This window comes from Urocitellus parryii, chromosome Y, assembly GCF_045843805.1.
Source record: "Urocitellus parryii isolate mUroPar1 chromosome Y, mUroPar1.hap1, whole genome shotgun sequence".
Taxonomy (NCBI): Eukaryota; Metazoa; Chordata; class Mammalia; order Rodentia; family Sciuridae; genus Urocitellus; species Urocitellus parryii.
Genome location: NC_135548.1, coordinates 3829073 through 3853194, shown reverse-complemented (window position 1 = coordinate 3853194; position 24122 = coordinate 3829073). Strand labels below are relative to the sequence as shown.

Below are 24122 nucleotides of genomic sequence, written 5' to 3'. Positions count from 1 at the left end.
GGGTTGGCAGGCAACAGTTTTTTGGGAAAAAACAATTAAAGTGTAATATTTGATGTAGGCCTTTTTTTTAGGCTGAAGATGATCATGGACTGCACTTAGGTACGGTGTTTTAGGTTAAGAAACTGGCTGCTAATAGAAATCACATTTATTTCATATTTTAATTATTGTTTTTAGTCTTAAAATTATGCAAAGAAGTTCAAGTTGCTAATGTGAGCTTTCTAATTTTTTTGCAGGTAATGATGCTTGAATTGAACTTCTACTAAGGTAAAGTTGATGGGACTATGCTTTTCCCAGATATTTTTATCTGTAGAATTTAGCTAAATTACTGAAGTAATGTTTTTCACCTTGGTAAAGATTATTGCCTTTGGATAGTCATTCCAAACATAAGGAACATAAGGCTTTTTTTGAAGCCAGGTGTGCTTAACCACTGAACCACATCCCCAACCCTTTTCATATTTTAATCTTGTTAGGTTGCTTGGGGCCTTGCTAAGTTGTTGAGGCTGGCTTTGAACTCGCAAACCTCCTGCCTCAGCCTCCTGAATCGCTGGGATTACAGGTGTGTGCTACTGAGCCCGACACTTTTAGGTAAATTTTTTAAATGACATAGTAGGATTCTCCCCCCGCTCCCCCCGAAAGGGTACCAGAGATTGAACTCAGGGGCACTCAACCACTGATCCACATTCCCAGCCTATTTTTTATTTTACTTAGAGACAGGGTCTCACTGCGTCGCTTAGCACCTCTATTTTGCTGAAGCTGGCTTTGAACTTGCAGTCTTCCTGTCTCCTGTATCATGAGCCTCCCGAGCCGTTTGGATTTCCTGTATGGGATGACAAGTATTACACACCCAGCTAGTAGGATACTTTTAATTATTTAATTTATGTTAAAATTTCTGGTTTTAAAGAAAAACAAAGGGAACATTTTTAATGTCCATAAATTATGATTATGTTAATGTATTGATTTAGTGAAGCTGGCCTCTGTTAGATGTCAGTGGGAAATAAGATGGTTTGCATATTTATTGTATATAGGTTAGAATCAAAGAGGTATTCATATATATTATTAATTATTGTAGAAAATACTAATATATTCCTAAATAGTATCTGAGGTTGATTTCTAAACTGTAGTTAGGAAATTTGAAAAATTATACCCTATTTCCTGGTATATGGGTTTTGCATAAGCCAAATTTGTTTGGTCAGAAAAATAACACAAAGTAGGAAATGCCACATGATTATGAGAAAGGAAAAGAATTATTCAAGTGTCCTGATAAAATTATAAATTAGAAATCTCAAGGATTTAATCTAGGTGGAGTTGTTTGATTATAGAATCTGGCTTTCGGTTTCATTTAATGATTCTAAAAATGCAATGCTGTACAATAAAACTTTGTGTCTGGTCAGGCAGTTAGATTAGTAGACTTATTAAAATACTAGGATAAATGATAGAATCATGCACATCTGTTATTCCCTCATAACACACCATGGAACTTTTGTGTTTCAGTATGTTAAAAATTGTATGAAAGGAACAACATTAGGGGAGTTGCTGGAAAAAGGTTCCCAGTGGAGTTGATGACGATGCCAAGAGCAGGTCTGAAAGCATAGCAGTTCATTGGGGTGGGAGTTGGGAGGACCACCAGCAGAGGGAACAGCATATGCCAGTGTAATGAATGTGTAAGATGAGCTGTCAGTTCCATGTGACAATGCATTTCAGAATGACTTGAGCAAAGAGGCAAGGTGGGAGGTGAGCTCTTTTGCCTTAGAAATTGACTTAGTCCTGAGATAAACCATTGAAGAATATTAATCATTTGAGGAAGCATCAGATGCTTTCCCTACATTGAAATACAGTTAACAGTGGGGACACATTCTGAGAAATGCATAATAAGGTGATTTCTACTTTGTGTGACCATTGAGTATGGTTACACAAACCTCAGTGGTACAAATCAATCACTAGACATGACCTCTTGATGCCATCAGTAAACATAGTAAACATGAGGTGTATGAGACTGCTCTGATCTAACATGGCATATGTTTTGCAGTAAACTTTTTAACAAGTAGGAGTACTTGTTAAAATAATGATAGTATAGTATACAACCAAAGACATGAAAAATTGTGCTCTATTTGTATAATGAATTCAATTGCATTCTGCTGTCATATAACTAATAAGAATAAATAAATTTAAAAATATTTTTTAAAGTATAGTTTAATAAATACATAAGCCAGTAATATAATCATTAGCAAGTATTATGTACTGTACATAATTGTGTGTGCTGTACATTCTCTACAACTGGCAGCATTGTAGGTTGGTTTACACCACACATGAATAATTCATTGCACTATAATAACTATGATACCACTAGATGATAGGAATTTTTCAGCTCCATTTTAATCTTTGGGAGCACTGTTCCAATGTGGGGGTCTGGTGTTGACTGAAGTCTTTATGTGACCCATGCCTGTACAACTGATTTGCTTTTTTGGTTTTGTTGATCTTTTTTATGTTGCAGTTGTTTAAGCAAAATTCAAAATTAAGATTTAGTGAATTATTACCTGTGTTAGGAAATTAAGGGACTTGAAGTTGTTTTGTTTTCTGCTCTAACATTAGGGCATTGAGCAGAGCAACCCATTTTATACCAAAAAAGGCTTCCAGAAGGTAGGTACTTTATTTGCCTCACACTTTTGTTGAAGAGTTTAAATTGTATTTATTATCATAGTAATGAAAAGAGTAGTAATTTGAAAAGAACCAACAAGAATTAAGAACTAAGACATGTTTATCATTTTTTAATCATGTTTTCCCACTTACTTGATTTCTCCCTATACAAACTGCTACAGGTTTTTATCAGAATAGTAGAGCCTATAGTTAGAAATGGAGAATTCCACATTTCACCACACAAGCATTGATTTTTTTTTTTTCCCAAAATGTGGGGACAACCATTGAAGCTTTAAAAAAAATTTTTTTTGGTGGTATTACTTAAAAATCATTTATTACTAAACTGTTTTTGATGCAAGGTTAGGATGCACAGAATACTCATGAGTATATGTTGACCATTAATGTGGTTGTGATGATTATGTGGTGAAATACTACATGGTTCTTTAATGTTACAGAAGTGTTCGGTTACATTATACTGGGTCACATTGGCATATAACAAGGAAACAGCCAGATAATGTTAACTGCAGTGGTTTTGCAAACTTATCCTGGTCAATAATAACAATTGTCATTTGTGTCTTTATTATCTTCCTATCAAAGGATTCACAATATTTACTTTAACATTACGGTTAATGACCATCTTTACTCTTGAGCTGTGCCATCCAGTGCAGCTATTGTTTAAGTGTGACTATTTAAATTAGTCTAAAATAAATGGGCTGGGGGTGTAGTTGAGTGGTAGAATGTGTGCTGAGCCCTGAGTTTAATCCCCAGCCCAAAAAACATTTTTCTAGTCCAGAGTGGTGGTACACGCCTGTAATCCCATTGTCTCAGGAGGCTGAGACAGGAGGATTTCGAGTTCAAAGCCAGCCTCAGCAACTTAGCAAGGTGCTAAGCAACTCAGTGAGACCCTGTCTCTAAATAAAATACAAAGAAGGGCTGAAGATGTGGCTCAGTGATTAAGTGCCCGGTAAAATTCAGTTCCTTACTCCCACCAGCTACTTGTCAAGTGCTGAACAGCCACATCTGGCTAATGATTGCCATATTGGACATTTTGATCACTGTATACAATTCTTTTAACAGTGCTTCTCTACAGTTTATTTTCTTCAATGAAATGTAGTATATTTAAAAAGCCATTTAATACTGAAATATTTATAGGCTAAGTGATATAATTTTGATTTAAAATAATTGAGGACAAAGGAGAGTGGCAGTTGAGGAAAAAATAGATTTGCCGTACATGGACACTTGGTAAATCTTGGTTTAGAGTTCATGGATATTCATTATATTATTTTCATTACTTAGAAGTTTTGTGTATGTTTGAAATTTTCCATAATTTAAAAAAGAAAAGCATCAAATAGGAAAGTGTTCCCATAAGCACTTAGAAGTAGCTGTCAATAGGCATCAGAAATCTCAACTTGCAGGTTGGCTCTTTAAGTATAAGAAAGTTTTTAATCCTGCTCCAGGACTTCCTCTAATATAGCACATCTACATTTATTTCATTCCACTTGAAAACACACAAGTAACAACACAGGCTCATATTTTCTAAGAGGTAGAGTGCCCAAATTAGTCTTGTGAATAGAATATGCCAGATTATATTAATTATGCTGGGTGCAGTTGCACACACCTATAATCCCAGTTGATCAGGAAATTGAGACAAGAGGATCACGTTCAAAGCCAGCCTCAGCAACTTGGCAAGGCCCTAAGCAACTCAGTGGAATCCTGTCTCTAAATAAAATACAAAAGAGCTGAGGATGTCACTCAGTGGGTGAGTGCCCCTGGATTCAATCCCCAGTTCCTCCCTCCTTAATTGCTGCTGACATTGATTTTAGCAAGCTCAAAAAAGTGTTCCTAAAGAGGAGAAATAAACTCCCTTTACCAGTGGTTGGCTCACTTCTTTTTCACAGACAGATCAGTGAGCTTCTGGAAGTCTCTGGCTTTCCTGCTTAACAGTGCCTATGTCTGCAGAGTGGAGGGGGGTGGGCAATAGAAAAAAAAATCCCTGGCACAAGGAGCACCATTCATGAACACCATCACTGTGCACTGGAGCGCTGTTTGAAGATACTAAAGAAAGCTGAAGACTTGGTCTCTTAACCATCTTTTTAAAAAGGGATGATGTGGCTTATTGTGAGCAAGGAGGGGCTTAATAGATCAATGGTTCAGAGCCAGGTCTTTGGGGTCAGATTTGGTCTTGAATGAGAGATTTGTAGCTGTGACCCAAGAAAGAGGAAGAATGAGTCCCTGCTACCTGTTCTAGGGAATAAATAGTAGGATAGAAGTTGGCACATGGTTTAATGCTCAGGTAATGACAGTTCTTATTATTTAGATGTGCTCCTTGCAAAAAGGAATTGGGGCTATTTTAGTTCACTTAAATGCTAATATTTCTAGAATAATGCAGAGTATTCAGGTATGAAGGAATTTAATGGTACCTTTTTATTTTACAGGGTTCTGAAGTCAAAACTTGTAAGATTAACAATGGCAGGAAAATCATCGCTTTTTAAAGTAATTCTCCTAGGAGATGGTGGAGTTGGCAAGAGTTCCCTTATGAACAGATATGTAACTAATAAGTTTGATGCCCAGCTCTTCCATACAATAGGTGTGGAATTTTTAAACAAAGATTTGGAGGTGGATGGACATTTTGTTACCATGCAGATTTGGGACACAGCTGGCCAAGAGCGATTCCGAAGCCTGAGGACACCATTTTACAGAGGTTCTGACTGTTGCCTGCTCACTTTTAGTGTTGATGATTCACAGAGGTTCAAAAACTTGGGTAACTGGAAGAAAGAATTCATATATTATGCAGAGATAAAAGAGCCCGAAAGTTTTCCTTTTGTGATTTTAGGCAACAAGATCGACATAAATGAGCGGCAGGTGTCCACTGAAGAAGCCCAAGCCTGGTGCAGAGACTATCCTTACTTTGAAACAAGTGCAAAAGATGCCACCAATGTTGCAGCAGCCTTTGAGGAAGCGGTTCGAAGAGTTCTTGCTAACGAGGATAGGTCAGATCACTTGATTCAGACAGACACAGTCCATCTCCACCGAAAGCCCAAGACAAGCTCATCTTGCTGTTGATTGTTAGATTATCAGTGCTTTCTAACCAATTCATACATGCACTTAAGAGTGGATAAGAGATTAGTGTTGCAGCAGTGTATCATCTACTAATAAATTTCAACTAATGTTTATTGCTGCTTCATTAGTTGGTGGGAGAAGGGACACATCCATTCTGGAGGAAATCTATTTAATGGCACCTTACATTTATAAATTGTAATGGTTGCCTAATAATGTTTCTTTAAATATGTAAGTTAGAGCTAATAAATGAGATGACCACAATTGTAACTAATTAAAACAAAAAACTTAACTATTCTAGAAGTTATACTTGGATTGTTCTGTGCCCGTCCCCTGCCTCCCCCCCCCACCCCTGGGAAAATGGAGAACTACTTTTTATATCTGTACATTTTTATGTAATTAGCATTGTATTGTTGGTTCAGGGAAATGACTTCCTAAAGCAATAATGTTAAATATTAAAGATTAAAATCTAATGCATTTACATTGCATTGCTTTTTTGATTGTCTTCATCTCTAAAATGATTTAAATCATTCTCATTCATTCTACATATTAGAATCCATCTGACTTACAGTTGCTCATTTGTGCAGCGCATGCAACCCCATCTTCCCAACACAGAAGCCAACTTTATAGTAAGGATTGTACTTTGTGAGAGGGTAAATGAAGACATCTTTGATAAGGTATTATTTAGTGCCTTCTCTAAGGAAACACTCAATACTTTTTTGCTCTGAAGATTATTTGTTCTAAAAAGAGGACTTGCTTGGGCTGGGGATGTGGCTCAAGTCGTAACACGCTTGCCTGGCATGTACGGGGCGCTGGGTTCAATCCTCAGCACCTCATAAAATAAATATTAAAAAATTCTCTCTCTTTAAAAAAAAAAAAAGAGGACTTGCTGCAATGACCAGACTTGGTAAAGCAGATTGTGGTCTTTCATGGGTCAAGTTCATATGCTGTGCCTATCCTGTGGAGACAATTCAAATCTAGACTGCAATTAATGTGGACAAGACCCTCAGCTATGGAGCTGTGTAGTAGGGGAGACCATTGTCCTATAGGGAAGTAAAATTTGAAAAACTAGATTAATACATTTTTCCTCAACCATTGAGAATCACACATCATTGTAGTAAGCAGGCTAAGTCTGATTTCCTAACATAAGGGACAGTTTTGTCATAGGGAACATTTTAAATTTGGGGTAGTTTCTTCATATTCTCGTGTTAGAATGAGCTGTACTTTTGGGGGAGTGGGTATCTGAGGATTAAACTTGGGGGCACTCAACCACTGAGCCACATCCTCAACCCTTTTTTTGTATTTTATTAGAGACAGTGCCTCACTTTTGCTGAGGCTGGCTTTGAACTTGCAATCCTCTCCTCAGCCTCCTAAACTGCTGGGATTACATGATGCACCACGGCGCTCAGCTGAGCAGCACTTTTTAAATTTTCAATTTTTTAAAGTTGTAGTTAAACACAAACCTTATTTATTTGTATGTGGTGCTGAGGATCAAACCCAGTACCTCACACATGCTAGGCAAGCGCTCTACCACTGAGCCACAACCACAACCCCTGAACTTGTTTTTAAATCAAAAGTGTACCCACTATATGGTGCCTTGTCATTTTTTCTTAATATATATAGTTGGAGTATTTCTACTGTATATAGAGTAGTAGTAATATTCATTAACTTTATGGATATGTAACAAATCATTTCTTTGGCTTCCCAAAATTTTAGACCTGTGCAACAAAAGATGATCAAAGAAACAGATCTTTGTGTCCACAGAGAAAGGCTGAAGGGAGAATAATCCAGCTTCATGTTGTCTTAAAGAATTTTGGTGAACACTAATTTACCAAACATGATACTGAAATGTAAAAACAAGAGGAGGAAGAACTTTACAGAATAGCTTTGACCTTCAGAGAAACTGCAGCTGATGGAAAAGCACTTCAACCAGCAGCAAAAATTATCGGAGAAATCTGATTCTCTTTTGTTTAAAGAAAGTAAAAGGTACTCGAATGGCAGGTACGACCTATACAAATTAGAACAATATGGAAAAGGGAATACAAGTGGGGAACAAGTAGACTATGGTAGCAGGAGTGGTGAGAAGCAGCTGCCCAGCCTCCCAGTGAACAGATGGGAAGAACTGTAGGTCATGCTTCACAGCCCCATGGTAAAGGAGTTGCTCACCACGTGGTGTCTTATCATTACAATAGTCATACATCCAACTAAGTTCAGGCTGTATATGAATGCAGACTTTCAATAGGGTAAATAAGACTAAAATAGTGGTGGTATTGGGAGGCCCTTCAAAATTGGTTATCAAACTACCACAATTGCCAGCACAGTGGCACACACCTATACTTCAGAGGCTGAGGCAGGAAGAGTTTTTGTGTGTGTGTGTGTGTGTGTGTGTGTGTTTTAAAGAGAAGAGAATTTTTTAAATATTTTTCAGTTTTCGGTGGACACGTCGTCTTTATTTTTATGTGGTGCTGAGGATCGAACCCAGTGCCCCCGCACGTGCCAGGTGAGCACATTACCGCTTGAGCCACATCCCCATCCCTGGAAGAGTGTTTTAAGAAAAAGGCAACCTGCTGAACTTGGAACATGAGATGGAAAATTGCAATACCATCAGTGGACTAAAGTTTTTGCCACTTTTCTTCACCCTTGTGAAAAATTCCCAAGTTAAACAACACACATGTTCCTTATCTTAAAAGAAAACCTTACTTTTTACATCCCTATGCAAACTTCTCACTTTTATTATTATGACACCATGATATAAGTTCTCTCACAATATATCTTATAAAGCAGTAAAGTACTGAAGAGAAAAAAAGACAACTTCGTGCACCCAGTGAAAGGTAGAGCTTGTATAGTCAGTGGTTTCCAGGATGCCAAGGACTGTCAACCAGAAATATTGAAGTAACAGAGTTATTAAGGTAGTAGCATGGGCAGAGCAGAAACTCTTCTACACATAGGAAACATGGATGTTGAATGAAGCATCCTAGGAAATTTTCAGCTAGAGAGGACAAAACCAGATTTGTGTATTTTATCTGGGTCACTTTGGGAGTACTAATGTATATTAACAATTTAGTGCTGACATGCATGTGCCTAGTATGGTATTCTTATGACTGATTTCACCCCTTTACTCTTGTGTTCCAGAATCTTCAAGGCATCACCTACCAGATTCAGGCTAAACACCTTTGTTTTTCTAATGCTCAGCTCCTGACTTCCCCCTTAAACCAGTCCTTGTTCTATCCTGTCAGCCTCTTGTGTTTTTTTCCATGCCCCTTTCTTGAATGCTGCTTCCCTACGTGGCCCACTTCTGAAGTCCCATTCTGGTGGACGTCCCTTTGAGCTCCTTCAATGATGCAGCCACATATGAAAATTGGCATTTAACTCTGAGAATATAGTCTCACCCTCACAAGGCTTGAGAAAAGGAAGGCTATTTGCAGGGTATCACTCCTATGTAGCTGAGACAGAGCCTGATGCAGATCTTCTCAGCCCTATGACTTCCTGCTGTTAACACACTGCTCCTCCTAGCTGGCTCACTTTATAGCCCTCAGGATTATATGCTAAGGGTGGGGCAAATTATACACAATAAATACATGCTTGGGTCTCCTATTAGCGTGGCTGGAATTACTCCTAGATTTCTATGAGTATCTTTGCCTGCTCCCAAAACTATGGTGCCTACTCAGAAGTGATCTGTCCATTGGATTAGGTTATTTTACTTTGCAGATTTTCAATAGGGGAAATAGGACTAAAACTGGTTGTGTTGGGCGGCCCTTCAAAATTGGTTATCAGACTACCTCAACTGGCAGCACAGTGGCACACATCTATACTTCAGAGGCTGAGGCAGGAGGATCACAAGTTCAAGGCTAGCCTGGACAATTTTAGTAAGTTCTTATCTCAAAATACAAAATAAAAAGGGCTGGGGGTTTATCTTAGTGATAGGGCACTCCTGAGTTCAATTCCAATACCAGAAATAAGCAAAATTACCACAATATTGAACATACAGCTTTATTTAAGATATTAAATAAATAGAGTAAAAAAAATGACAGTAGCAACTTAACAGGATATTAAGACCAAGCTTAGAATTACTTGCTCAAAAGTTATTCAGATATGCTCACAATTAGCACACACACACACAAAAAGACTCCAGTTCTATTACTTGCTCTTCCTTGTATATTTACTATTTTACAGTCAAATCAGACACTATTAAAGGACAGGAAAGACCATTCCTGGTCCCCCAGTGTATAGCCAAAAAGGCCAACTGCAAATGTTAATGTAATCTAAACTTCTTTACTAACATTTCTTAAATTGCATTACAGTTTTTTACAATAGAGATCAACAGGTCCATTTAACCCTTAGTTTACTGTCTTCAGAGAGAGGAACTACAAGAACATAAGGACATGGAGGCAATGTTTCACTGTGGCCTATAACTGGTCTATTTTTCATACATGGGTCCAGGATTCTAGAACTATAGTAGGATCCTATTCCTACCCTCTGACAGAGGCAGGCATGCAACATTTAGCACTGCAAAATCTTTCTGCTTCAGCTTCTTGAGTAATACTATGTACTATAAAGTTTTATAACATCTCCAAATATACAGTCAATGTATGTGCTATCAAGCTCATTCACTTCTGGAGAAACTTTTTGTCTACCCAATCCTGACTTTTTGTTTTTTAATGAATTTTTATATCAAGATCAGGAAAGTCAAAAGCTTATTCTCGATTTATTAAGATTATTGATAAAAAGCTCTTTATAAATAACATTTCACAAGCAAATTGTTGATAATCCACATGAAACAGAATGTAACTACTTATAAAGAAATTCTATTAGATTTAGATAAACTGAGACAAGTAAAAGTTTTCCAGACTATTTAATCAAGTTACTTACAATGTACACATTTCTGAGTATACCCCATTGTGGTGACACAGTTTACTTCAGAATTTTTCTGCATTCAGCTTAAAAGATGTTTCTTCCCAAGAAACTGAACTTTTCTGTCAAATGCGCTTGATCGAATAGGAGAATTGGGTTCATAAAATGGATTCATTGCAAACTAGGAAAGAAGAAGGTATTGGTTTGTCAAAGCAAAAAGGCTGATAAATCAAGTCTCTAAATTATTTAAAACTTTTAAATTACAATTCATCAAAGAGGGGCTAGAGTTGTGGCTCAGTGGTAGAGCACTTGCCTGATATGTATGAGGCCCTGGGTTTGATCCTCAGCACTACATATGAATAAATAAATTAAATAAAAGGTCCATTGGCAACTAAAAAATATTTTTTTAAAAATTCATCAAAGATTGGTCTGGGGTTCTAGCTCAGTGGTACCCATGAGGCACTGGGTTCGATTCTCAGCACTACATAAAAATAAATCAATAAAATAAAGGTATTGTGTCCATCTAACTAAAAAAATCTATTTAAAAAAATTCATCAAAGATATTCAAAACAAGTCTGAATACCACATTTTTAGGTTTCACTGAAAATGCTCCATTGTTAAACATTAATGTCCCCTTGAGAAAATTTTTTGTTTTGGTGTTTTAGTTTTGAGAAGTACCTGTAGCAAAACTAATGGTAGTAGGATAGATATTGTGGGTATAAATTAAATTAATTTTCCAGATTCACCCTGTATGAGAAACAAACCTACTTGTATTCATACATTATAAATACATGGATTAATCTGTAAGATCCTTTGGACTACATTAACAAAGGAAAAATTTTGTCATATGTTCAGTGTTAAGAAAAGTTATTCTTGTATGGTAACATTTTTTAATTGGAGTTTTAATATTCTTTCACACAAAGCTAAATGATCAGTTCCTTAGCTAAAGTAAGCACATTATAACATATGTAGGAAAAAATTAATATTAAATGAAATTACTAATAAGGAAAGAAGCTACTGATCATCACACCACAATCACTTGATAAGGTATCATTCTTCTCCCTTTGGTGAATATAGTTGAATTTATCAGGGAAGTAGCCTACCAAGAGCTGTTTTCCCAAACACATCTTAACTTGTCAGTGAAGACTTGCCTGCTGAGAAAGTTGCCAAAGCTAGTTCTAATTGGGGAAAATCTAGTGTGAAATGAAAAACTGCAAAAAGGAGTTACTTAAAACAGTCTAGTTTCCTGTCAAAGCTAGAATCCTTTTTTATAATCAGATTTTAAAAAATTGTAGAAGATACCATACCTTTATATATAAATCATAGACATCAGTAAAGAAGTTCTTGATTCCATCTTCTTGCCTTATATCATGAAGCATAATAATTCTCATATGTGAAATAATTAAGGTATAATCTTTATTAGAAATGAAAAGTGAAAAAGCAATAATTGCTATGTTACTCAAATTAGTCACATGCATGGTAGTTTGCGATGGAAAAGTTAAATACATAAACTGGGTCTAAAGTCAACTTAGTTTTACCTTAAAGAGAATATAATCTTTAAGTCAGAAATACATACAAAATAAAATCATCCTCAATATGATTCAGATAAACCCGTTTTTCTTTTGGGGGCAGGGGAGGTACTAGGAATTTAAACCAGGGGTGCCACATCCCCAGCCCTTTTTTGAGACAGAGACTTGCTAAGTTGCTTAGGGCCTCACTAAGTTGCTAAGGCTGATCTTGAACTTATAATCGTCCTGCCTCAGCCTCCCAAGTTGCCAGGATTACAGGCGTGCACCACTGCACCTGGCTAAACCTGAGTTTTATAGATAACTTTAAAATGATCTGTTAAAACACAGTTTTTCCTAATAGAAAAGTAGCCTAGGGCAGGGTTTGTGGCTCAGTGGTAGAAAAAAAATAAAATAAAGGTATTGTGTCCAACTATAACTACAAAAACTATTTTAAAAAAGTAACCTATAAATTGAAAATTTTTACCTGATTCTTTGAAACCTATAGACTCAGAGCCTGTATCTGTGCTCAATGTTCTATTTGCTAACCCAACCTTAGTTCAGTATCTTTACTAATAAGTTAAGGATATGCCCTGCAGTGACAAATGCTGACACAAACCACTCATTGAATTTGTCCACAGTTTTCAAATACATATTATTTGAAAGCCACATGTTTTCATCCACAAGGTCAAGAGCAGCGTGAGCTATGAATTGGTTCAGATGACGATGGTCATCCTAAATGACAGAGAGAAGCAACAGATTAACATTGCAATGTGGTATCAGAAATCCCAATAATTCTATAAATTCTATATGTGGTTTTCTTGTAGGGAAAAACACCATTTGCTTTTATTTCACTTACTATCAAGAGACAAAAAAACTTGTTTTCATGTTTTAATTTGATACCTAAAACTCAACAATAACAGAAATAGCCAATAAATGTTTCCAAGAAACTATATTTTTAATATTAAAGGAAGTTACCAAATTCTGTAACCCTTTAAGCATGTGAAAGAATACACTTAAGCGGGGAGGACAGGGAGGTGGGGAGTTAGATTCTCCTGCTTTCAAGCTCACATTTTGAGGTTGGTGGCACATATCTATAATCCCAGTAACCTGGGAGGCTGAGGCAGGAGGATCACAAGTTCAAAGCCAGCCTCAGCAACTTAAGCAAGATCCTGCCTCAAAATATAAAAATAATAAAGGCTACGGGTATGGCTCCGTGGTTAAGCACCTATGGGTTCAATATCTATAATCCCAGTAACCTGGGAGGCTGAGGCAGGAGGATCACAAGTTCAAAGCCAGCCTCAGCAACTTAAGCAAGATCCTGCCTCAAAATATAAAAATAATAAAGGCTACGGGTATGGCTCCGTGGTTAAGCACCTATGGGTTCAATACCACAAAAACAAACAAAAAAAAAAAGCAGCTCAAATCTTATTAGAGAAAGACATGAAAAACATGTGTCAGGTGAATGTGGATCAAGGTGAACACATTAGGGAGGCTAGGGCCATGGAGATGGCAAAGGACAGTAGTAGAAAATGGGTGTCACACACCATCTCAAGGGCAGGAGACAGCAGAGAGGGCTGGGCTTCCTGAGCAGTGGCACCAGGGAAGCCATAGAGATAGCTGAAGAGTTAGCACTCGTGCTTACCTGCCAGAGGCCTCTTTCAGGCGAGTGGAACTTATGTGGCATGGGAATCTGGGAGTGGTAGGAGGCCACACTCAGCCTCAGCTGTGAGCAGTCATCATGTTAACAGCAGAGTATAATCCTGTCAGAGCTGGGAATGTCCAGTTGGTAAACTGAAATGGCTTAACAGCAGAGAGGGTGGGACTGATCCACCATAATGTGGAGAGGAAGCTCACAATTTGGAATGCAGCCTACTCTGGTGGAATTCTTTCTTTGAAAATGTAGTTTTTAATGAATATCTGTTATAGCCTGAATTGTATCTCCCCCAAAATTCATTTATTGAAATCCAAAGCCCCAGTACCTAAAAATGTGACTTTTGTTGGAAAGAAGGTGACTGCAGATGTGGTTAAGATGAGGCCATAATGGAGTAGGATGGGCCTCTGATCCAATATAACCAGGGCACTTATAAAAAGGGATTTGGAGACAGACATGCACACAGGAAGAAGACCACATGAACACTGGTGCTACAAGCTAAGGAACTACCAGAAGCTAGGAAAGAGACCCTGAAAAGACCCTTCCTTAGTGTCTTCAGAGGGCATATGGCCCTGCCAATACCTTAATTGCAGACTTCTGCCTCCTAGAATTATGAGACAATAAATTTCTGTTGTTCTAAGCCCCTTAAGTTCTGGTATTTTGTCACAACAGCTACAGGAAAGTAATACAACCCTTTTGCTAAAAAGACCGTTCCCATGGATAGGCTGGAGGAAGGTTGCAGTTGCCTTGGAATCCGTTGTACAGCTAAAGTATGTTTACTTCACTTATGTTGCCATGACGAAGTTAATTGAATCCTTAGAGTAATGGATGTATTTTGTGTCTGGCTCACAACAGTGTTTTCCATGACTTCACACTAATGATCACACTTGAAAGAATGGGTATGAATGGTAGAAATGCTTTAAGATAATAAGTGGTCACAGGAGAAAGAAATAAGACCAAGTGAATCGATAAAGTGTTTTTATATATGCTACTCTGTCCATCACAAGTCCGCTAGAGAGAACAAAAATTGTATAGAAGTAGCAATGTCCCACAAAGCAATTATAGCTGTAAAGATACCTCCAAAATTTTAATGTACAACATTCTCATAAGACTGTGGGAAAACAATGTTGCAACAATACCGAGGTAGAAAATACCTCCAATTTCATATTTTGGTGGCAAGATTTGACCAATTAAAAAGTATCTTATAGCTTAAGAGTGTGCATTATGATTAATTTAAAAAATCAGCTGGTCCTAAAGGACATTGAAGCCTATTTGTGGAGGCCAGGAGAAACATAGTGTATTTCTCATCAACTTATTAGGAATATGTACTATTACAAAAAGATGGAGGGGATTGAACTGCTTTCTCTCTCCTTTTTTAATGGTACTGGGGATTGAATGGAGGCCTCACACAAGCTAGGCAAGTGCTCTACTATTGAGCTACGTACCTCCCCAGCCTTATTTATTTTTGAGACAGGGTCTTTTCTCAATAAATTGCCCAAATAAGAGCTGGCCTCAAACTGGTGATCCTCTTGCCTCAACTTCCAGAGTAGCTGGGATTACACGTGTGTGCCACCATGCCCAGAAGGATTGGGCTACTCTCATCTCAAGACTCTATGACTGTTTGAATGGTTGGTAATATGTTCTTGAACCAAGTTTATTTCTTTTTCTTGGTACTGGGGATTGAAACCACTGAGATACATCCCCAAGATGAGCTACATCGTGGGGATGAGATATATCCCAAAGTCTTTTATTTTTCAAGACAGGGTCTCACTGAGTTGTCAAGGCTGGCCTCAAACTTGCAATCCTTCTCTCTCAGCCTCCTAAGTTGCTGAGATTACAAGTATGCACCACTGTACCCAGCCCAAGCTTATTTTTCAGGACCTATCCCTGACAATAAAAAAGTCAAGGGGCCTAACCTCTGGTACGCTTTCAGAATTACCTGCACACAGCCAGGTAGTCTCTGGAGAAGAGACCACACAGACACTACCCAGCACAGCAGTGCTACAGGCACTGAAAACAAGGTGCTATAGATTCAGTGACAGCAAGACATGGGAGCAAGGGTCTCATGTATATAAATTGATCTACTATGTCTGTCCTGATGGAAAAATGTGATTCAGTGAAACAGAATGGACTTCCATAGCATTTTCAGGCAGCAAGGACTATTCATCCAGACCCACTACAGGTGGATTATCTTTCCATGCATTTAAGAAGCAGCACTTCATAGAGGGTGACATAGTGAACTTAATATTATAGGAAAAAGACCTGGGCATCATGCTAGTCTGTACTAAGTGTATGCGGAATTGAAGGTTGAATAAATAATTTCAAAGACATCTCCTAGCTGGCTTCTATCAGTCTGTGGGCCTCCAGAGAGACCCTCATTTAACTGTGGTGGACTTGAGTTGCTTCATCTGTCCAGATCGATTCCATTTCTAAAATCATACTATACCATATTATTACAAGAGCATAAAAATTTTCATGTGGAATTTAAGCTTTCATACGCACTTTGGATTCTGCTTTCCCAGCTGGCAAAAATTCCATTTCAAAAACTGGATTATCATGGTGGCCAACAATTACAAAGTAGAAGCTTCCAGACATTATCTTCAATATATGGCTCCTAATTAAATTAAATAAAAAATAATATATTTTTAGTGCTCAATACTGAATGAAATCCAAAAATGATTAACACAAACTCTAGAATTTTTTAAATTTAAACTTCACATTGTAGAGGAGAATGCCACTGAGTTTGACATGCTTTCCAGTATATTATCATATACATGTGTCTTTTGGATTATACAAATTAGATATTTATGATATATCCTATAGAATATAATATACTTAGAATCCAATATACTGTATATCCAGAGGGAAACTGAAAAGCCTCTAATATGAAATCACAGAGATAACATTTTTATTATCTGAAAGTTTGGAACATTCAGCTCAAGGAATCCTGTATCTGACGGAGTTCCATTTAATTTGGACTGTACCAGTTAGCCTGCACATCAACACCTGGGAAGATTAATAGAGGGTGGTGAATAGTTAAGTACAATGGAATGTGGAAAAGATGAAAGCAATAATTAGCTTGCCTTGGAAATTTCCAGGAGGCATCCTTCAGAAGAAGCTAAAAACAACTGTATCACACACATGTATACATAAAGGAGACACTATAGCATTTGTCTACAAATTGTATACTTTGTCTTCTTTCTACCTAAAGGATGTGTGCTACAAATTTAAGTCTGCAAATGCAAGAGCCTATGATATGCCTCTTCATACACCAATTTATAAGGAAGAAACAAATCTGTATTCTAGAAAAAAATGGAAGAAATAATCCAAAAGGAAAAAATTCTGAGGCATTGAGATCTTGGAACTAGGGTTAAGGGTTGACTAAAGAAAACAAAACAAAACTAAGTAACTGGGCAGGGATAGTCAGTTATTCCAGGCTTTAGATGCACAGAAAGACAGATGATGGCTTGGTGGGGAGAGGAGTGGGGGTGGATGGATTTACACATTTGTATTTTTAGAAGAAGAGCTTTGGAGTTAAACAAAGCCAGGTTCAAGTCTAGCTCTGCCTCTTATTAGCAATGTGACCACAGGCATGGTCCTCCTTCTCCCAGTTTCTGTTTCCTCATCTGTGTAACAGGGATAACATCATAGTTTCCTCATGGTGTGCTTGTAAGGATGCCACAATCTAATGCATGCTGTCTGGTTCACAGTGATTATCTAGAACAACATGGAAGAGTATATACACACCAGGAGGTAGCATCTAGTAACTCCTCAATGTGTGGAGGGAATCCAGTTAACTGGGAGTATCCAGTCAGCATCCTGGACATCTGGGACAGATAGAGCCTAAGACTCACCAAACCTCACCAGGCCTTCTGCTGATTCACACAGAACATGCACTGAAATCAGAAATCTGAAATCTGTTTCCTAATCAGGAAATCAGGGCCTAGTTGACACTTTTAACTTGACTTGGTACTTTTAACTATGACTAATGAGAAAAGGTAGATAAACTCCTTTGGCATGATGAAGTAGGATTTTAAATGTTATTTGGGGCAGGGGCTGACATGCTATAGACTGCTAGTCAAATCTAGCCTCATGCATCCTCTTACTATTGTCTAAGGCTGCTTTTACCCTTCAATGGCAGAGCTGAACAGCTGCAATAGAGACCATCAGGCCCTTTAGAAAAAAGTTTGTCCCTGTTTTAGGGGAAAGATATGAAAAAGATTCAAATAATAAAACTGAATAACAAAGATAAGCAGGAATGATACAAAAGCTATGCAAAACTAGGGGAATTGGCAACAAATCTCCAATGGAAGTGCAGGAAGAGCAAAAGGAATTTGTAATTTGAACCAATAATGATATCATAAACTCTTGTTGGAAGAGGCTTAAAGCTGGAGTTTCCCAAGGGAAGGGCTTACTTTCTTCAGCACAAACATTTAACAGCAATAGGAGAAAACACACAAACACCAAACTTAAGCAGCAGAATGAAATACATGTATACATTCCTCTCCAGACTCTCACCCATTTATGGAATCCACCAATGGGAGAGATGCACAGTGTTTGAGCATAGCATGAAGAGTTCTGTTAAAAACCACCCAGTTGAGCAGATGAGACAGTTTTCCTTACCTACATTCTATTCTTGACTTGGGCTGCCAATAATTTGATTTCACAAACTGCTCAAGTAAGAAGGGTTGTAGTTCTCCACCCAATTCTACTGAAGAAAACCTGCCAGGTGAAGCAGAAGAACTGAAAACCTTGGGAGAAAATAACCCCATTGTCTCAGGAACAGAACACCTGCAATTACTTAGCAACTACTTGCAGGCTCACTACCACTGGGTAATAATGGGTAAAGGTGAGACAAACTATTGCTGTCCAATATACTGAACTTTCTGCAAGGATGGAAATGTTCTATAACTACACTGTCCAAAATGGGAGCCAGTAGCATTTGAAATGTGGCCAGTGTGACTGCAGAACTAAGTTTGAAAATTTAGTTAATTTTAATTAATTTAAACATAAATAGCCACATGTGGCTAATGGCTACAATACAGAAGAGCACAACTACAGATCAATGATTGTAAACTCTTATAAATATAAAAGTTCAGCAATCTTTTCTACCCACAAAGCAAGTATTACTCAGAATTCCAATATATAAAATAAATTATATAAAGCAATCGATATGGTTAAAATGCCTGTTGGCATGAGTCTGCTCAATTTTCCCATCAACTTAATAGAGGCCCTTGAATCATCTCCAAGGATGGCCAGATCTAGAGGTAAGGAGGTAGCTACACAGAATTTGGGAATTAAACTGGGGAGCTGAGGAAGAGAGAAGAATCTAGCATGGTTTCCAAATGCCTTGCTCAGGTGATCATGCTCAACAGTGCCCCTCTCTTGAGAAGTCCTAATCTATGGAACCTGTATGTCAGTATTCCTGGCAAAGAGGATTTAAGGCTGCAGATGGAATTAACGCTGCTTGTCAGCTGACCCTGAGATAGGAGATTATTCTGGCTTATCCAAGTGGGCCCAATATAATCACAAGCATCCTTAAATACGGAAGAGGGCAGCAGAGGAGGAAAGTCAGAGGGAAATGTAGGCACACAGATGGTCACAAAGCTACAGTGTTCAGGGCTTTGAAAATGGAGGATTAAGCCAAAGCCAAGGGATGCAGGTGACTTCTTAAAGCTGGAAAACACAAGGAAACAGATTCTCCTCAGAGTTTCCAAAAGGAACACTGCCCTGATGATCAGTGAGACCTGTGTCAAATTTCTATCTACAAAACCGTAAGGTAATATATTTGTTATATTAAGCCACTGAAGTTGTGGCAATATTAAGGCAGCAGTAGGAAACCTGTAGGTATGAGAAAAAAGGCAGTGTCAGCACATGGGTAGAAGGCATGTTTTATGAAGAGACAGGAGACAAAGGGAGTTCACTTACCAGGAGCATGGGTTTCAAAATACATAAAAGGTATTGTGGGAGGCCATGATATACCAATGTGAAGATAACCACAGCAACATGGGAAAGACAATGTGGAAATAAACAGAGCCTATATTTTTTTCCACCACATATCCATAATCACAAGGATGCCCAATGCTTGCAGAATGGAACTGCAGAGAAGGGGCTGTAATCTAGACTATGATGTTTTTCAGATGCTGCTGGAATGCAGGAATTAGGAACAAGGTGGGATTTCAGCATTAAGTAGCCTCAACACTGAAATGAACTGATAACTCTAGTGCTGAAATCACAGGGGTCTCAGGACTCTCGGGTGATCAACACTGTTTGTGAAAGGTTACTAAAGTCTGACAAGGGACTAGACTTGATGGCTGCTGAGGAGAGCCAGAACTCTCACTTGTGGTAGAATGGGTCCCTGGTGGCTAGGGAGACTTGATCCTCTTTTTGAGAGGGAGACAACTAAAGAAATCAACTTGGTGATATGAGGTGCTCTCTGGCTACCTTAAAGAGGACAGATAAATGATGTAGAAAGCAGGTCACTAACTAGTAATGAATATAACAGGACCTGAAATCTGTGAGCCTAGAATCAGAAGGGCAAAAGCCCACAAGAAACTGAAAAAGTGTGAAATATATTAAAATATATATTTTTTTAAAAAGCCTTTTTTAGGTTTTGATGAGGAAAGAGTAGGGGAAAAAGGTCAACTGCTTCAAGTACATGGTACATACTGAAGAGGACACAGATCTCCTTAAATTCCATTTTTTTGTTAGAGAGAATAACTTTCAAACAGCAAGCATGGAAGAAAGCAAGTTAGGCAGGATGCAAATTTCAAGGTAGGCATGTTAAGAAAATAGGCATTTCAATAAATCTACGTCTTCAGGTCCTAACAAATTATATAGCTTGGATTAACAAATATTGTGTATTAGTAACATTTGAGTAAGCCCTGGTATATAAAAGTGTCATAACCTCAGAGAAAGATAAATGCTACTACTTTCAGAAACAGGAAAAAAGTTGTCTCCTAGTCTATAACCGGGCACCTTCAAAGACACTAATACAACAGAAATATGTATTAAATTTCCATTTTTGGCCAGATACTGTGTCAGGAGCTTTTATTATAAGTTCATTAATATGAATACCTAGAAGAAATAGATTAGGTTATTATTTATTCACATACTCCACTTATACTGAGAACAAGTCATGCAAAATTTACATTTTGTTTTGGAAGGGAATTATGGTAGGTAGACAGTAAATCATTTTTTGCCACTATCTAAGAACAAACTGGAGACCTATAGCCTGGGTGATATTAGTAGTCTTGCTAGAATGATACACAGTATGAAAACAGATGCAGTCTTATTCACTGTGATAACCCCAGAGCTACAAAAGTGCCAGAGGTCCAGTAAGCATTGATTATTTGCTGAATAAAGGATGACTCACTTGAGTGTCAGGACCTGAAGAACACTGCATATTTATTCTATGTCAATTTATGGCCCAGGGTCTCTAAGGAGGCTTTGAGGTTGACCTTAACCTAGTCTAGGTCAGCATTTAAACTAACTTGGACAAAACTTACCACATTCAAGGTAACACTAAAGGCAGATAATTTATTAGATGGTAAAATAGGGAGCCAGGCATGGGGTGCATGCCTATAATCTCAGCAACTGTCACAAAATAAAAAAAGGGCTAGGGATGTAGTTCAGTGGTAGAGTGTCTCTGAGTTAGATCCTCAGTACTCCGCCCCCAAAGAATTATTTTAAAACTCCATTGCTAGGAAAGTCAGGTGAAACTAACAAGATAATTTAAGAGGATGAAAAATAGAGCCCTGCAAGTGGGTTTAAAAAATTAATAATAACTGCACGGCAACAAGAGGAGGGAAACCTAGATTAAAAGCAAATCTACCCAAAGTTTTAATTTTGCAAGCTCAGTTAATAGGTAGCAGTTTGATATGATGGTCAAAAAAACAAACAATTTTAGGCTGCACTGAGAGAAAGAATGTCTAAGCAAGGTTGGGAAAGAGATGAAGTTCTCTTTATTAATAACATCATCTTTGGGCAAGGTACTCAGTTCTGGGAATCATATTTTAAAGAGATCAATAACTCTAAACTATTTTTTGGGGGGGAGGGTGGGATCTAGGCTAGAGAATGCTCTGGAAACAAGAGGAACTGAAGATGTTGCGGTGAGGGGGAGACTGCTTGTGTGTGTGTGTGTGTGTGTGTGTGTGTGTGTGCACGCGCAGCATAATACTCTATGCTATCTAATAGAAAAGGGATTTGAGTTAGGGATGGCAAAGGGTTTCTTCTAGTGAATGAATTCTAACAAACTGGTACTATCAACCAGGAACTGGTGCTGCGAAAGAAACTAAGACAAAGTGATGTCAGCAGTTAATTGCTGTGATCAATTATTCGTGTCTGCTATAGGGAGTGCAGTGCCTACATGAGTGTCAAATATTTAGACTCTGGATTGGAAAGACATTCCAAACAGCTCTGTAGGCCAAGCTCAGGGCTACTTTGAAGTTACAAGGAAGCTAGAAATGTGTAAGGGGTGGTTTGAAGACCACCAGTATCAGAGTGGGAGGATGATCTCAACTTAAAATTCCCTTCCAACTCTTAAGAATTTTAAACTGCAGAGAAATGCAAGGCAAAACTCATGCATCCCAGTTCCAAAGCCAACCATTTCTTACAAAAAAGTTCTTTACAGCCTCTATAGAGGAACTTAACTGCCCTGTGCTCCTGAGAGCAGTGGTTTCAGTTGTTCCATAGACCTGGGGCTGCAAGACTCCAGCGGTGTGGCAAGGGACCTGATTATTGCAATAAGTGGGTTTAAAAAAAATGAATACTATTGATAAGTATCTAATGGGAAATCTTTCATTAATGTTATAAGCAATTTCCCCACCCCTAAGTGGGTTAATGCTGACTCTTAGAACATTTTACCTAATCCTATTCAACTCTGCGACCAAAAGATGGGGTTGGGAGTGTCTTCAGGCCTTTTTAAACAGTGAGCATGTGATTCTACTTTTTAACAGTAAATATCAACACTTATCAGAACACTGTTTTCATTGTTTCACTGTTCTGCTCAAAAGCCTTAATGTTTCTCAACTACAACATCATGTACTAATACCCCAAACAGATTCCCACATTGTCTTTTCTCAACTTTATTGTTCGCCTCTGATAGAGCTGAGACCGCCTACTTACTTTTCCTCTAAAACTCACTTTGGATTACATCCACTCCAGACTGTTCTTACTTCTTTGTGCTTGGAATGCTCTCCCTGATTCTATACAACCCTTTCCCATTCTTTAATGTACAACTAAGTCCCTCTTCCACAATTATTTCCAACCCAAACCTATAGGCTTTTCACCTCCTCTGAAGTGTTACTCTTGCTGGCTTTTAGATACTTAAAACTTTTCACAGCCAGGGATCAAACCTCATTATACTCTTCAGTACTGTGCAAAAAGCTGACACTGACCCAATTTTGTCCTCATAGGACTTAAATACCTTATGTCCCCAGGGCACGACTTTGGGAGCCAGGACATAATCCGCACCCCCATCCCATTCCTTTGCACATTTCCCCCTTCCAGCAAAGCTCTCCTCAGTGCTCATCATTCAAATCCTCCCTATCAAGGCATTGATTAGTTACACTTTTTCCACAGATATGTCCTTGATTACTTTCATCTTAAACTGCCTCCGCTTTTTATAAACTGTTTACCCAGTCTACAAGGCATCTTCGTTCTTCAATTCATTGGCTGCGCTATTTTCTTACTGGTGAGAGCTCTGGTTCCTTTTCTTTCTAATTAAACTTGAGCATCTTGCGGGATCGAGCTCACCTTTTTAAAATCTTGCTCAGAGCACACAACGGCGGAAATTCTATGAAAGCTCAGCTCCGTGGTTCTCAAAAACTGGGGGCGATTTTGCCTCCCAGAGGTTGTTTGGCAATGTCCGGAGACTTGGTTCTCATACCTGTGCGCGTGAGGGCCGAGAGCCACTGGCTTTTAGACGGTACAGACCGGGGACGCTGTGACTATCTTACGATGCACAGGACTGCCTCCTACAACAAAGAATTTTCCAGCTCCACATAGCAATAATGCCGTGGTTAAGAAACACTGGGTTAGCTGAAGGACCTAGTGAGAGCCAAGTCTCCGAAAAGGCGGACGTTTGCAGATCGAAACACAGTGTGGATTGCCTGGTGGGCTAACTGAATCGGCTGGCCAAGGCCGGGGCGGGGTGGAGGTACAAGACCAACGTGCGCTTCACGTGGAGCCTGGGACGTCCCCCAAGGACCCGGAGCGCCCGCCCCCCACTCGCTCCAACCCCTACCTGTAGTGAAAGGCCGATAATGGAAACGCCCAGTCAGTTCGCGCCACAGAGACCCGCGCTCCCCAGCTTCAGTCAGGACTCCAGGAGCAGTACTCGCGAGACCCTATCGGTACGCTCTCGCGAGATGTGGGTGGAACTTCCGGTGGCGCTGGGCGCGTGCGCAGATGGACGCGTG

At 38.6% G+C, this 24122-nt stretch overlaps 2 protein-coding genes across 3 annotated transcripts; one reads left to right on the top strand and one right to left on the bottom strand.

The window, feature by feature from the left end:
• Positions 1–231: 231 nt before the first annotated feature.
• On the top strand, positions 232–5697 carry LOC144251105 (ras-related protein Rab-9A-like). The gene is made up of 3 exons (XM_077794215.1): positions 232–264; positions 471–585; positions 5070–5697. The coding sequence occupies exon 3, from the start codon at positions 5101–5103 to the stop codon at positions 5695–5697; it is 597 nt and encodes a 198-aa protein (XP_077650341.1). The 5' UTR covers positions 232–264; positions 471–585; positions 5070–5100.
• A 4429-nt stretch (positions 5698–10126) lies between these two features.
• On the bottom strand, positions 10127–24039 carry LOC113187397 (trafficking protein particle complex subunit 2). 2 transcript variants are annotated; one of them, XM_077794177.1, is made up of 6 exons: positions 23948–24039; positions 23458–23678; positions 16204–16315; positions 12639–12782; positions 11850–11936; positions 10127–10723 (listed from the first exon to the last, which is right to left on the bottom strand). In XM_077794177.1, exons 3-6 carry the CDS (start codon positions 16294–16296, stop codon positions 10625–10627), a joined length of 423 nt encoding a protein of 140 aa, XP_077650303.1. In that variant the 5' UTR covers positions 16297–16315; positions 23458–23678; positions 23948–24039; the 3' UTR covers positions 10127–10624. The 2 variants fall into 2 exon arrangements, with proteins under 2 accessions (XP_077650303.1, XP_077650302.1); XM_077794176.1 differs by lacking the exon at positions 23458–23678.
• Positions 24040–24122: the final 83 nt, after the last annotated feature.

Bases quoted from the DNA above. Each gene is read 5' to 3' on its own strand.
- LOC144251105 (XM_077794215.1), top strand. From the start codon at position 5,101: ATGGCAGGAAAATCATCGCTTTTTAAAGTAATTCTCCTAGGAGATGGT.
- LOC113187397 (XM_077794177.1), bottom strand. From the start codon at position 16,296: ATGTCTGGAAGCTTCTACTTTGTAATTGTTGGCCACCATGATAATCCA. The intron at 12,783-16,203 runs GTGCGTATGAAA...TCTGTCATTTAG, and splicing joins CTGGGAAAGCAGAATCCAAA to GATGACCATCGTCATCTGAA. The intron at 11,937-12,638 runs CATATCCTTAAC...TTAATTATTTCA, and splicing joins CAGCATTTGTCACTGCAGGG to CATATGAGAATTATTATGCT.